Source organism: Topomyia yanbarensis, chromosome 3, assembly GCF_030247195.1.
Source record: "Topomyia yanbarensis strain Yona2022 chromosome 3, ASM3024719v1, whole genome shotgun sequence".
Lineage (NCBI taxonomy): Eukaryota > Metazoa > Arthropoda > Insecta > Diptera > Culicidae > Topomyia > Topomyia yanbarensis.
In genome coordinates, this window is record NC_080672.1 from 169,318,176 (window position 1) to 169,331,362 (window position 13,187).

Genomic DNA, 13,187 nt, shown 5'->3' on the forward strand with positions numbered 1-13,187 from the left:
GACACCGAATAACTTTAGGTCACACCAACCTGCCAGCTATGTGTTACATTACAGCGTCCACCGCGTCTATGTTAGAGTTATCTGTTTAACATTCCAAAATTCTTGGAACTATTAATGTAAATATTTTTAGCTGCATGTATATTTTCCCGTGCCTACCATCGTATACAAGATTTAAACTGATTCAGAATCAGCGAGATCCACTTCAGTTGTGCTGCTTTGTTAACTGTATCAAAACAAAAGCACGGTTGAAATTTCCAATCGATATTTTCTGCTCGCCGATGATGATAACACGAACGCACCAACACATATGCGACCATCCATTTCCTTTAGCATGTGAGGGGAAAAGTGAAAATGTTAGCTATTAGTTAAATTTTCACTTGCTACCCGTCAGCATCATCATGTCCAATTTGAAAAGTTTCAAAGTTTTCAACATCGACACGCTCGTTACAGATAACAATCCACATAATTCAGCAGACTTTACAATGCCTTTTCGCGGAATAGACGTACAATATTCCGCCAGCATCCAACTTGTTCTGTGTAGTGATTGACCTACTTTTAACCTTATAAGGCAATTGTCTCTTATGACAGCTGTTTCATGCTGCTTTTGGAGATTTACTTTCCGATGGACTACATAAAGATAATGTGTTCTCATTTCATGTTACATATATACACATTTTAAAATTTTATTTCACGCCAAAATATATGACATTCGTGGCAAAAATAAAGTTAGTCGATGGATGCCATGATTGTTCTGCTTATTAAATTTCAAAAATTAAACGATCAATTTAATGGATAGACGTGCGGTTATGACCGACCGGTACAAGAATTAGGCCATAGAAGAAACGGAAAAGCTTACTTCCATGAAACTTGCAAAGATTATCAAATCTCGCCGGAGCTAGAGGAATGGCTATTTGCATAAAACACGCATTTATTTTCGAAAGTCTGCCTATAGCTACCCGCATAGCAAAACGTGCTCGAAGATCGATAATTTTCTCATAGACAGCAGAACCTTATCCGATGACAACGATGCCAGCATTACTATAGGCTAATGGAGAGCAGTTAAGAGTGAACTTCACTTACGTACGAACAGAAAAGGGAAGAAACACATACCTTCACCGGTTATGATCAAGGACCGTGATTATTATTCGAAATGATTCATATTGATCGCGGAGCCTTGGAAGAGCTGGGTTTATTCTGGAAAAAAGTATCGGTTAAGAGTTTACGACAGGTCTGTGGGGAAGCTGTAGTGTCATGCTCAAGAGAGGATAGTTGAAATACATTTGTTATGGTTCTAAACAACACCCGAACTAATAGAGATTCATACGAACAATCTCAAAAAATCAAAGCTGATTCTTACACATTAATTCTCGATATTATTATATGGAAGCTTTATTAATACACCAATTCACAGTGGTCCCAAAGAGCAAAAAAGGGGGTTTTTTAGATTGCGTCAAAACGGTTGACTTTAGCAATATGGTGTCTTTGAGAAAGTTTCTTGGAGTAGAACTCCCCTTCTTTCTGTCTTATCAGATTAATGATTAATCCCCCTAATAGTGAGTTACGGAATTTATTTTCTCCAATAATTCAGATAGACAAATACTTACTTCAGCAAAGTTCTAGAGAAACTCGTTGCAAACATTTTACCCGAAGACTTCAACTCTCTATCTTTTAAGGTTTTTGAGATATGGGACATTATTTGAAAAAGGCCCCTTAAAAACACTTTTTTCATCATAAGTTTTCTTCTAGATTTTTTCCATTATATAAATGTTCTAGAACATTGTTTGGACTATTAAACTGCATTACTTTGCCGAAGACGGAAACTTGCAATCGCTAGTATGTGTGGAGATATTCACGTTTTTTGATTGAAAATAGCTCTTTTTCCAATGCCGATAACTTTTAAACGGGCAAACCACTTTGTAAATAAATTAAAGTGCAAGAAAAGCACAACAAATGCCGGAAAAATCAGATCTCCCCAAGGCGGCCCTCTATGGAAATACTAGAGCCTAAGTTTGTCCATACTAGAGCTGTTCCGGCATTAAATACATCACCATATATTGCTGTTAGTTTTTTTATTTCGATTATAGAGGTTTTAACCTTAAGGTCATTCGCCTCTTCGGGTTAGAAAAATCTCTTATGAAAAATTTCTAACCCTATGTGCGGGGTCGGGACTCGAACCCAGGTGCGCTGCGTACAAGGCAATCCATTTACCAACTACGCTACACCCATCCCCTACTGTTGGTTCGGAAATAAAGGGTTCAAGTCGTAATAATTATCCTTTCTTACTTTTGAAAGCACGTCTTTGTAAGCATTATCCTTTCTTACTTTTGTAAGCACGTCTTGAGTAAATACCCAAGCAACCAAAAGTTGATATAAAGGAACTACATAAGCGTCTCGCTTTAAGTAATTTTGCAATACGTTTTATGTTCGAATAGCGGGTTAAGCAGTTCTCTTAAAGCTTGAGCAGCTTGAAAGTTCCCTAAGAACTTTTTGTGAATTTTAAAGTGTGCTTTTTAAGTATTATCCGAACTTCTGTTTGCTTGTGTCAAAAGTTACAGTTGTTCAAAAACTCAATGCATACGCCTGACACCGGAAACTGACAATTCCCTTGCGCCTACTTCATAACAATGGCGCAAGTGCAACCAAACGGCGAGTAATCAATTGCATTTGATGACGGAATGAGCCAAACTTCAGCTCAAGTATTTCCATAGAGGGCCGCCTTGGGGAGATCTGATTTTTCCAGCATTTGTTGTGCTTTTCTTGCACTTTAATTTGTTTACAAAGTGGTTTGCCCGTTTTTGCCCCTTTAAAAGTTATCGGCATTGGAAAAAGAGCTATTTTCAATCAAAAAACGTGAATATCTCCACACATACTAGCGATAGCAAGTTTCCGTCTTCGGCAAAGTAATGCAGTTTAATAGTCCAAACAATGTTCTAGAACATTTATATAATGGAAAAAATCTAGAAGAAAACTTATGATGAAAAAAGTGTTTTTAATGGGCCTTTTACAAATAATGTCCCATATCTCAAAAACCTTAAAAGATAGAGAGTTGAAGTCTTTGGGTAAAATGTTTGCAACGAGTTTCTCTACAACTTTGCTGAAGTAAGTATTTGTCTATCTGAATTATTGGAGAAAATAAATTCCGTAACTCACTATTAGGGGGATTAATCATTAATCTGATACGACAGAAAGAAGGGGAGTTTTACTCCAAGAAACTTTCTCAAAAACACCATATTGCTAAAGTCAACCGTTTTGACGCAATCTAAAAAACCCCCTTTTTTGCTCTTTGGGACCACTGTGCAATTGTTCAAACGGGTTTAATAACTTGAAATTAATAAAATTTATAAACTGAATAAAATCAGTAGAGATTTACGTGGGTTTGACTGAAAACCTGGTCAAGTCAACCCCATGTTCCCATATAAAATTGATAAAGTTGATCAAATTGATAGAATATTAATAATAAGCTAATCAATAAGATAATTAAGGTCGATTACATCAATGAAATATACAAATTACACAGGCCCGCTACCAGGACTTCGTGTCGGGGGAGGCTTTAAAAAACTATTTCATAAATCTTTTAATTCTGATGACTTTTTTTTTTTTCAATTTGTTTATTTGATAAGGCACGTATGCGTTAGCTTAAAGGTGCCATTTTTTCATTGTTTTACATTTTGAATTTCTTAAAACTAGGGGGATACACATTTCAATATTATTTTGTTTTATATAATAAAACTAAAAAAAAACTACAGCTAACTTATACATATAAAAGAGGGTATAATATAATATTCGAAAGATTTGGGGGACGGGTCATTTGTGTGTTCTTTGTATAGTAATCCACTTTATGATTTTTAGAAGGGAGATTGTAGAAAAAATAATTATTAACTAAGCGGAACATTTTACAAGCTTATTAACTAGAGATAACTAGAAAGAGTGGTTCAAGATTAAGGGGAATTAATTAGGGCTATTTTAAAGTAGTGGTACTGTTGCGCATTTCTTAACGAGATTAAATATTGTTCAACTAAAACTAGAAGATAGGGGGGCACATAAATTTTGGGAAGATATTCAAGGGGAGAAGGGGGTGAAGTCATACATCTGTGTATCAGAGACATGGGGGGGTGGGTGGACAAGGCTGAAGGGGGGGGGGGGGGGTGATATATAAACTTTCAGTTTCCGGCATCAGGAATTAACGGCCAGGATTACAGATTCGAATGGATTGATCAACTAACACTAGAAGATAGGGGGGCACATAAGTTTTGGGAAGATATTCAAGGGGAGAAGGGGGTGAAGACATACATCTGTGTATCAGAGACATGGGAGAGAGGGTGGACAAGACTGAACGGGGGGGGGGGGGATATAAACTTCAGTTTCCGGCATCAGGAATCAACGGCCAGGATTACAGATTCGAACGGATGTATCAAGTATTGGGACGCCGGGCGGTTTTCCTCGAGCCGGCAGGGGTTCCTCCAGACGATTTCGTAGTACGGCTCAGATACGGATCGGGAACACACCGCGCTGCGCGTGTGATGTTGTACTGTAGATCTCGTGTTGTTGGTTCATTCGACAGATGTTTTGTCTCGTCTTGGAGTCGTATCAAACCATCGTTGGGGTACGGTAGGCGGAAGAGGGCACTTCTGGGAATGATAAGAGAAAAGATAGGGGCATTTAAATTTGGATATTGATGGTTTTGAGGAACGTGTATATAAGGGACATGTAGAGAATATCGCGGCTTGCTAGTACATCTCGAACCGGGACATTGGGTGATCTTCCTCGGGCCCGAAGGGAATCGAATAGTTGAGATCTGGCAGAACAGTACTCGGCACATGCCCAGACAACATGTTCGATTTCGTGATAACCGTTGCCACAAGCGCAGACACCGCTATCCACGAGCCCAATACGCCGGAGATGTGCGTCCAGCGTGTAGTGATTGGACATGAGCCGAGACATCACGCGAATGAAATCCCGACCCACATCCATCCCTCTGAACCAAGGTTTCGTCGATACCTTAGGGATTATCGAATGTAGCCACCTTCCCAGTTCACCATTGCTCCATGATGTTTGCCAACTTTCGAGGGTTCTCTGATGAGTAATACTGAAAAATTCGCTGAAGCTAATTGGTCTTTCATATATGTCACCTTGCAAAGCGCCCGCCTTAGCTAAAGAGTCCGCTTCTTCATTACCTGGAATGGAGCAATGCGAGGGAACCCAAACTAAGGTAATCTTGTACGATCTTGCAGACAAAGCACGCAGGCGCTCCCAGATTTTCCCCAGAAAATATGGAATGTGCTTTCTCGGTTTCATTGAACGGAGAGCCTCGATTGAGCTGAGGCTATCCGAGACAATAAAGTAATGATCGGTGGGCAAAGTATCAATGATCCCAAGGGTATACTGAATAGCAGCAAGTTCTGCGACGTAAACTGAAGCAGGATCATTGAGTTTGAATGAGGCGGTGAGGTTTTGATTGAATATACCGAAGCCAGTGGAGCCGTCGAGGCTTGACCCGTCGGTGTAAAACATCTTGTTGCAGTCGACTTCTCGAAATTTACTATGAAAGATGCTTGGGATCACTTGCGGGCGTATGTGATCCGGGATTCCACGAATCTCGTCTTTCATGGATGTGTCAAAGAAAACAGTTGAATCAGAAGCATGAAAGAGATTGACACGGTTGGGATAGTATGAAGAAGGATTGATATTTTGTGCCATGTAATCGAAGTACAAGGACATAAATCGGGTTTGAGAATTGAGCTCGATAAGCCTTTCGAAATTTGCAATTACTAACGGGTTCAAGATATCGCATCGGATGAGCAATCGATAGGAGAGTTCCCAAAATCGATTTTTCAGCGGAAGGACGCCCGCCAGCACTTCTAAACTCATCGTATGTGTCGAGTGCATACAACCCAAAGCAATACGCAAACAACAATATTGGATTCGCTCTAGTTTGATGAAATGTATGTTCGCAGCGGAGCGGAAACAGAAACTCCCGTACTCCATCACCGACAATATTGTTGTTTGGTACAGCCTGATCAGGTCTCCTGGGTGGGCACCCCACCATGTTCCGGTTAATGTACGGAGAAAGTCGATCCTTTGCTGGCACTTCTGTTTCAGATACCTAATGTGACATCCCCAGGTTCCTTTAGAGTCGAACCAGACCCCGAGATATTTGAAAGTTGAAACCTGAGCAATAGTTTGACCCATTAATTGAAGCTGTAGTTGCGCTGGTTCACGCTTCCTTGAAAATACGACTAGCTCAGTTTTCTCCGTGGAGAACTCGATACCTAGCTGGAGGGCCCAAGCAGACAAATTGTCCAAGGTATCTTGCAATGGTCCTTGCAGATCGACGGCTTTGGGACCTGTAATAGAGACCACACCGTCATCTGCAAGCTGCCTTAGCGTGCAGGAATTGACAAGACATTCGTCAATGTCATTCACGTAAAAGTTATAGAGAAGGGGGCTTAGACATGAGCCCTGGGGAAGACCCATGTAGCTAATTCGTGATGTCGATAAATCACCATGCGAAAAATGCATATGTTTTTCAGACAGCAAGTTTAGCAAAAAGTTGTTTAGAGTCGGTGAAAGACCATGCTGGTGCAGCTTCTCAGAAAGAATTTTGATAGAAACTGAATCAAAAGCCCCCTTTATATCTAGGAAAACTGATGCCATCTGCTCTTTGCTAGCATAAGCCATTTGAATTTCTGTTGAGAGCAACGCAAGACAATCGTTCGTCCCTTTGCCTTTGCGGAAACCAAATTGTGTATCTGACAGTAAGCCATTTGCTTCAACCCAATTATCGAGGCGAAACAAGATCATTTTCTCGAACAACTTTCGGATACAGGACAGCATTGCAATCGGTCGATACGAGTTGTGGTCGGAGGCTGGTTTTCCTGGTTTTTGAATGGCGATGACCTTCACTTGCCTCCAGTCATGAGGGACAATATTACCCTCAAGAAACTTATTAAATAAATTCAACAAGCGTCTCTTGGCAGAGTCTGGCAGATTCTTTAACAAGTTAAATTTGATTCTGTCTGGCCCTGGGGCTTTATTGTTACATGATAAGAGAGCAAGTGAGAACTCCACCATCGAAAACGGTGTTTCGTTCGCGTTATTGTGAGGGGACGCGGCGCGGTAGATCTTCTGTGCCGGGGCGGAATCCGGACAAACCTTCTTGGCAAAATCGAATATCCAACGGTTTGAATATTCCACGCTCTCATTGGTACTGTTTCGGTTTCGTAAGCGCCGGGCCGTACTCCAAAGAGTGCTCATCGATGTTTCTCTCGTTAGTCCGTCGACGAACCGGCGCCAGTAGCTACGTTTTTTGGCTTTTATCAAACTCTTCATGCGCGTTTCCGCCATCGCGTATTGTCGGTAGCTAGCTGGCAGCCCGTCGTCCCGGAAGGTCTTATACGCAGCGGCCTTCTCCGCGTACACGTCTGAGCACTCTTTGTCCCACCATGGATTGGGAGGACGCCCGCGTGAATTCGCGTCTGGTACGCGTTTAGTCTGAGCTTGAATCGCGGTATCGAGAATCAAGCCAGCCAGGAACCCGTACTCTTCCTCCGGAGGAAGCTCTTGTGTCGATTCTACTTTTTCGGATATCGCGGACGCGTAGCTCTTCCAATCAATATTTCGTGTGAGGTCATACGAAACATTGATTGTATTCGGTGGCCCTGAACCGTTAGCAATATTAATTACGATTGGCAGATGGTCGCTGCCGTGGGGATCAGAGACTACCTTCCACATGCAATCTAACCGCAGCGATGTCGAGCAGAGGGACAGGTCTAAGGCGCTCGGACGCGCTGGAGGGACAGGAATCCGTGTCATTTCACCCGTATTCAAAATAGTCATATTGAAGTTGTCGCAAAGCTCATGGAGTAGGGTAGATCGATTATCGTCATGAAGACAACCCCATGCCGTGCCGTGGGAGTTAAAGTCACCTAAAACTAGCCTCGGTGCGGGGAGGAGTTCCGCAATATCGCAAAGCCGTCGGTGGCTAACTGAGGCTCTAGGGGGGATGTAGGTGGAAGCAATGCAAAGTTCTTTGCCTTTAATTCTGGTTTGGCAAGCGACAACTTCAATGCCTGGTGTCGAGGGGAGGTCGATCCGATTGAAAGAATAGCACTTTTTGATCCCCAAAAGTACTCCTCCGTAAGAGTCTTCTCGATCCAAGCGAATAATATTAAAATCGTGGAAGTGTAGGGTTATTTCTGAAGTGAGCCATGTCTCGCATAGGGCAAATGCATCGCATTTCAAATTATTTAGTAAGATTTTAAACGAATCGATTTTCGGGATAATGCTTCTGCAATTCCACTGTAGAACAGTGATTAAATCCTTGACCTTGTTCGATGAATTAGCCATCGAAGGATACAATCGCTGAAAGAAGGGGCCATTTCGCAGTGAACTGCATCAAGAATGTTTTTACTGCGGGGAGAAAGCTTATCAAGATACTTTTAAGGGGGTCAGAAATGTTTAACGCTGTAAGAATACGGTCCACAATGTCAGAGAAATTTATTAAGCCAGCACTGTTTTCTTTCTCTGGCTGAGATATGGGAACACTTGGGGTTTTTGATGTTCCTGGAAGTGCTGGGAACTCCTTTTCTGAGCTCAGGTTACTGAGACCGGGAGCGACTTGCTTCGGTTTTGCACCAGTACTTCCTTGAGTAGTTATTTTAGGGGGACCATGAAGAGACACCTTCTGGCCTTTACGACGAAGCTTGGAAGAGGAAATGTTCTTCCTTTTTCTACTACTTCTAGGCACAGCAGAAGATGTTCCCTCCTGGGGTTCATCACAGTCGCCTTCGTCAGTAGACAGGTTGGTAAAGATGTTCGTAGAGACAGGTGGCGTAGCTATCTTAAGCATTTCTGCAAAAGATCGCTTAGAGCGTCCCTGAAGGGAACGCTTAAGATTTTCCTCGCGCTGTTTGTACGCGGGACATGAAGGGAGATCATGTGGGTTTCCCCCACAGTAGAGGCACTTTTCGACATCTCTACCACAGGAATCATCCGCATGATTCCCACCGCATTTCCCACAGCGGGCTTTATTGCTACAATGGGAGGCTGTGTGTCCCAATTGTTTGCAATTAGTACAGTTCATGACCCGCGGCACAAAGAGGCGAACAGGTAGACGAACCTTGTCAAAAAGGAGGTAATTAGGCAGGGCAGAGCCGGCGAAGGTCACCCGATAAGAGTCTGAGTTGACGTATGTTTTCTTCCCGTCAGCTGCGACTGATGCTGAATGCAAACGTTTGCATTCCAGTATCTTCACTGGCTTAAGCATGGGGTCTTTGAAACAGCCAGTCCCATATTTAAGCAGGTCCTCGCAATTCAGACTCGAATCGGAAACGACCCCACTGACTTCAACCCTGCTAGCTGGAATATACACCCTGTACTCCCTCGTAAAGGGCTCGTATCCAGCAATATCGTTTGCCTGAGTTGAACTGTTAACCACCACCCGAAGCTTATCAGGCCGAATTTTCGATATTTCTGTCACGGCCGAATACCGATCCGTCAGAACTCGAGAAATCTGCAACAGATTCAAACACTTTTTTTGTTTGGTCCGAAAGAAGATCACAAATGGCCCGGTGGCCGAGCTCGGATATACCTTGAGCCGGGGAGCCGATTTTATTTCGACGTCCATCTCACCTTGAGATGAACCGCCGTCAGGGGAAGTCATTTTTGCACGGGCCTATTGCCCAGTGCACGTTATTAAGACAACCAAGAAGGGGAAACGAAAACTAATACTTAGCTTGTGTATGTAACGGTATCCAGACGGCTTACTAGAAGAACACTGTTTCACTTCACTGACCGGCTAACGGTACTCAGAAACAGAAACACAAAAGAAGGGAAAAAATACTGAAACCTCAGCTAGGCGCAGAGTGTGTAAATAACCTTGAACGCGGATTAACACTATTTGTCGCTATAGAGTGTACGGACCGATGACAAAAGACTTCTATCTCGACTGAGTGCTCGATAACGAATGAATTCTGATGACTTGAGACAGTGACTAGAAACCGAAGAAAATTTTGAAAAATTCTTAATGAAAACAATTCCAAATATAAGACAATAGAAACTAAAAATCCTATAAACATTTTCTTTGTCACAGGCTATAGTACATCAATGAATTATTGATGTTGCTTTTAATTTTACTTATTTATTTACAAGTTACAATTTGCACTCGTTACAACATTGGATATTCTAGAGATCAAAATATTTATGCACTAGCCGAATATGGCAAAGCTTGGCAATACTGAAACTTGGGTAGAGAAATATCCATAAAATGTTTTAACAAAGAGAATGTCGAAATTTGCACTAAATCTTCCCATTTAGCAAGCGATTTGTAGATGTGCAGAAACGGTTCAACTTCTACTTTGTTGATCTGGCATCCTGCAACTATTACCAGTTCTATGGCATCATGCTAGCACATTTTTTTTGATATATTCTATTTAAGTTAAACGGTTTTCATTTTTTTTTTCTTATTCTGGCAGATCGGAGCCCCAGCCAGAAAGGTTTTTCGGTGATTAATAGGACCAAAATATATATTTCAATGATTTAATCAACTAACGGAAACTGCCTAGAATTCAACCTATTTTAAAAATTGCCCTGAAATCGGCCATAAACCGAAAGAAAATTACTAAATGCTGATTACTAATATCTTCTAATTAACGTCAAATATGTTAACTGTATCATTCATGACACTATCACAATAACTAGAAACTATAAATATAAATAAGATCGACAATTTCAGCATCTCTTGCTTCTGAAACATGGAAAGGAATACATCGCACTTTCTTCCCATTTGCGGAAGAGTAAGTAAGGTGTGAGACCAACTTTCAATGATGATTTCGGTTACACTTTTTTTGAATAAAAGTAAATTGATTTAATTTATTTCCACGATTACCGCAATGATTGCGAATACTTGAACAAAGCTTTAATGTTTGTTTGATTCCAGGTTTATTTTACCACAATCTTTGAAACAGTTTCAACTAAATCTGTTGCACCTAACGCATCAAAGATGCGGATCATGGATAATGAAGACGTAAGTGTATTTCGGAAATGAGAATATCAGAGCGCAAGTCCGAAATAACTCGACTTGAGTGAATAGAAAATATAGAAGATCTTGAGTCGATTTCAATTGATTGATTCATTGTTCTCTCTTTTTCTACGTGATTACTAATCATCTTCCTCATTTTATTCTATTACGAAAAGAAATAAAACGAAAGACTTTCATATACTGAAAACATGAAATCGAATCCAAAATCTCAACTTTATGACTTGTAGATTCAACCAGTTACAACATTTTAGTCGCTCTCCGTGATTATCTATAAATGTCTGTTACTGTATCGTCACGTTTTTTTTTTAAACTTATATAGACATTAATTGCAAACCATAGAAAGCGACTAAAAAGCTGTTGCTAGTTACAACGTAAACTTCATTATGATTGATTGGCTAATATGTGATTTTGCGTCAATTGATATCCGACGAGATGGATTTGTGGATATATGAACGTCACCACATTTTACCACTTTTTGGCTACTTTTACACGTTTTTCTTGCTTGTTTTTCGATTGGTTTACCGGATTAACAATATTTTTTAGCACGTAACGCATTCCCTGCATAAAACATAATTGACTGTCAATAGAAATACTATTGCATTAAGAAGACACGGAAACAAAAACAGTCTTCTCTGCTATATTGTTATCGGCAAATTGAGATGACTGGTGTTTATGCTAAGTGTACGGTGCACTAACCTATTACAGCAATTTAATTTGTGTATACTTTTCCTAACTTTATTCTTGCCCATATCCAACATAATATTGAGACCTGTTTACTAGGAGGTAAAATATTTTTCCTAACCTACAGCGTCTTGGTGGTCGTTCATTTCTAACTCGTACACTCGTGTCATCATCGTGGTTACTGCCATGTTCATGTTCGCGAACACTTGATTTCATCCTTGTTGCTTTTCCTTACAGGTTACTAGGTTATTCAATGATGGTGCTGGCTGTTGATTTTGAGATACTTGACGCAACTTTTGACGTCAATATTGTCTAAACAGCAGCCACAAATTTGGAAATTGTTTGTTTTTCAGGTAATGGTATTGGAGACCATGGATGCGCAAAGATGTAATGTGTGTAATGATACTATAGCATTATGCTTTGTATGAGCAGTCAGATAGGAGGCTATGGGCGTGTCCACATAGATTTTCATCACAATTAAAAACATTTGACGTGTGGGTAATTACCTCGTACACCCAAAGCTCGGCCGCTTACGGTAGTAAGAAAAAAATGTTCTAATAGCATTTAATACTAAAACGGTCCCAACATAAAATTCGCCAAACGCCAACACATTCAAATCTTCTCTGCGTCGAACTCATGTTTCATCAATTCTTGTAAATAAATATAAACGCGTTGGATTGCTTGGAAGTGTGTAGCACTTCGCTTGCCATTGTATTACGCATCAAGCGAAGCGAACACATTGTGGATAAAGATGAGTTTCGATTTTCTCTACACGACAAGACACATTCCGTATTTGAAGATCGGCTCACACTCGGCTAGATTCTAAGCACAGTCAGAAAAAAACCGACTCGAAATAGTGGTGGGGTATTTCGGTCGGTAATAAATTGAAATTTCTTTTCTATCACAGATGTCAACAGCAAGTGTCCTTCCCGTCATGTACGGGAAGCAAGACCTACGGTTTGGATCTACCTATCCGAACCGAGGGTCCGGATCCAGACACTCGTCTGGATCTAATCACCAAGCCTGGGTCTGGTTCAGGTCCGGACAGTGTTGCCACAATTAAATATGTACTGGGAGTTCATATCAAAATTCTTTTCTATCTGTACTATTCTATAGAAACATCTGTACCAGATTCTGTGCCCAAACAATAACAGGGTTGTTTTAAAAAAAAATCGTTTTTCTTATACTTAATTTTCATTCAGGCAAACCAAACCATGAATTTCGACTCTGGTTTCGCGCATATCGCATTCTAATGTCAGCTTCAGTTCAAGCTCAGTCAGTATCAGCTACATTTCAGATTCTTGCCATCACTCCGTCAGCGGCCTAACTCAACGTTTCCCTACCTTGTACTGGGATTCATAGCAGTGTTAAACTATTTTACCCTGAGGTCATGTAAAAAAACTGTACCAATCTGTACTTTTTTACAGAAATCTGTAATCCGTATTGTACAGAATATGTACCAAAAACA

General features: G+C 40.8%; 1 protein-coding gene across 1 annotated transcript in view; it reads left to right on the top strand.

Moving 5' to 3' along the window:
• Positions 1 to 12,870, top strand: part of LOC131687377 (uncharacterized) — a 108,591-nt gene extending 95,721 nt beyond the window's left edge. The window contains exon 3 of the mRNA XM_058971461.1: positions 12,627 to 12,870. Within this exon, the coding sequence (XP_058827444.1) occupies positions 12,627 to 12,870 (244 nt within the window). The remainder of the gene's footprint in view (positions 1 to 12,626) is intronic.
• The last annotated feature ends 317 nt before the right edge of the window (positions 12,871 to 13,187 follow it).